Source organism: Mastomys coucha, unplaced genomic scaffold (assembly GCF_008632895.1).
Source record: "Mastomys coucha isolate ucsf_1 unplaced genomic scaffold, UCSF_Mcou_1 pScaffold12, whole genome shotgun sequence".
Taxonomy (NCBI): domain Eukaryota; kingdom Metazoa; phylum Chordata; class Mammalia; order Rodentia; family Muridae; genus Mastomys; species Mastomys coucha.
Window position 1 is genome coordinate 20,757,389 of NW_022196894.1, and position 2,370 is coordinate 20,759,758.

At 44.8% G+C, this 2,370-nt stretch overlaps 1 protein-coding gene and 1 non-coding gene across 2 annotated transcripts in view; both read left to right on the top strand.

Moving 5' to 3' along the window:
- The first annotated feature begins 203 nt into the window (after positions 1 to 203).
- LOC116086253 (T-kininogen 2-like) overlaps positions 204 to 2,370 on the top strand; it is a 26,094-nt gene continuing 23,927 nt past the window's right edge. Inside the window, exon 1 of the mRNA XM_031364596.1 lies at positions 204 to 257. Coding sequence (XP_031220456.1) covers positions 204 to 257 — 54 coding nt within the window. The remainder of the gene's footprint in view (positions 258 to 2,370) is intronic.
- LOC116086788 lies at positions 269 to 375 on the top strand. The gene has a single exon (XR_004117128.1). It is a non-coding gene; the product is annotated as a U6 spliceosomal RNA (small nuclear RNA).

Below are 2,370 nucleotides of genomic sequence, written 5' to 3' on the forward strand. Positions count from 1 at the left end.
GGGCACTTGGCTTCCTACACAGATCTGTCCACCATTGCTGCTTTTAGAGAACAGGTTACAAGCTTGATTGTGTTAGAGAACTCTGGACTCTTTCCTCGGCCTGCCACAGAACTCAGGATCCTTTGTTTTGGTTTGGTTTGTTTATTGAATCAGGGTTTCTCTGTGTGGCTCTGGCTTTCCTGGAACTCACTCTGTAGACCAGCATGGCCTTGAACTCAGGGATCGGCAAACACCTGCCTTCAAGTGTGGGATTAAAGGTATATGACACGTGCTCGCTTTGGCAGCACATATACTAAAATTGGAACGATACAGAGAAGATTAGCATGGCCCCTGTGCAAGGATGACATGCAAATTCGTGCAGCGTTCCATATTTAAAAAAAAAAAAAGGTGTATGACACTACTGCCCCACAAGCTTTTCTTTCTGTTATTAATATTCATGACATTTGGTGGGCTTATATGGATATAAACAGTCACCTGGGCACACCTTTTGTTTTATACAGGACACTTTTGCAGTCTGACTTATACAAAAATGGCAATTCTTGTGACATATAAATTTCCTAACAGTAGAAATTTTTTACCTCAACATTCCACTTTGGAGAAACTAAAGTGGAAGACGTGCACTCTCTGCCTTATTTTGTCTTCAGCTCCTGTCTTCTCTTGTCTTTGCTTCTGTGGCCTGTGGTATTGGGCTTTTTCTGTTACATGAAAGCTTAAGTGTCTCAGGTTTTACTTCTAAAATTGCTTGAAATAAAATGATTTCTGTGAAAACCCTAAAACAATGCCATTAAGATATTATGATTTCCACATTGTTCAGGGGAAGAAACTGTGATGGGAAGGTTCTGTGACTCTGCCTCATACACACATGGCCATACATACAAACCTACACTCATTCACACCCAGACACACATACATGGAGACAGGCACACACTCAGCTAAGCATGAAACACAGGCACACTGGCATTTATACACACACCTGTACAGACAGAGTCACATAGAAGGTCACGGGTAGAGCCACATTGGTATTACTTAGGACTTTCTGACCCAGCGCCTGTTCCTGCTGCGCTTCTATAAGGTCCCCATTCAACCCACACTGAGAGCACCCTGCTCCATGCCTCCACGGCTCTCAGCCAGACTTCATCTCCAACTAGAAATTCCCATCAACCACACAGAATTCAACTTTTGAGATTTTTTTTTCCTTTTATTCTTTCTCTTTTTTCTTCTTTCCTTCTGTACTGGCTGGTTTTGTGTGTCAACTTGACACAGGCTGGAGTTATCACAGAGAAGGGAGCTTCAGTTGGGGAAGTGCCTCCATGAGATCCAACTGTGGGGCATTTTCTCAATTAGTGATCAACTGGGTAGGGCCCCTTGTGAGTGGCACCATCCCTGGGCTGGAAGTCTTGGGTTCTATAAGAGAGCAGTCTGAGCAAGCCAGGAGAAGCAAGCCAGTAAGGAACATCTCTCCATGGCCTCTGCATCAGCTCCTGCTTCCTGACCTGCTTGAGTTCCAGTCCTGGCTTCCTTTGGTGATAACAGCAATGTGGAAGTGTAAGCTGAATAAACCCTTTCCTCCCCAACTTGCTTCTTGGTCATGATGTTTGTGTAGGAATAGAAACCCTGACTAAGACACCTTCCTTCCCTCCCTTTGTCTTTCCTTTCCTTTCTTTTATTCATTATTATTATTATTATTATTATTATCATCATCATCATCATCATCATCATCATCAGTAGTAGTAGCAACAGTTTTGTGTGTATTTGTGAGAGCATCAGAGAAAGGATGAGAATGTCTCTGTGCAGGCACACAAAAGCCACAGCCCACATGTGGATGTCAGAGAGCTCTCAGGAGTGGGTGCCTCACCAGACACCTTGGTAAGACAGGTCTCCTTGCTTTTCTTGCTTTCATACTCCAGGGCACCTAAACTTCCTGGTGATCATCTGGCCTTCCCCTTCTGAATTAAAGTAGGAATTCCAGGAATACAAATGTGTGTCACCTTCCAGAGGTGGCCTGTGAATGCCTGGCTTCAAACTATGGTTGTCAGCTTGTGAGGCAAGAACTTGAATCAGGTGAGAATCTGCTGCTCCCTCCCCTTCTTCACACAGACTAATAAAACCCAGCAGAGAGGCTGGCATGGCCAGAGGCCAGACAGGATGCCCATGGTTTGTCAGATGTGCCAGTGTCCTGGGTGGAGTTCCCACCACTTGGCTGATGTTCCTGCACTTGTGCTTTTCAGAATGTACCAGAGCTGACAAAACCCTGTGTCTGTCCACTCTGATGTGCCCCAAGTAATAATGTGTAGGAGGTGTCTTTACACTGTCCTCATTGTTCACGTATACAGAGAGAGACCTTTGTAACTGGGCCAAGAATAGCGAGAG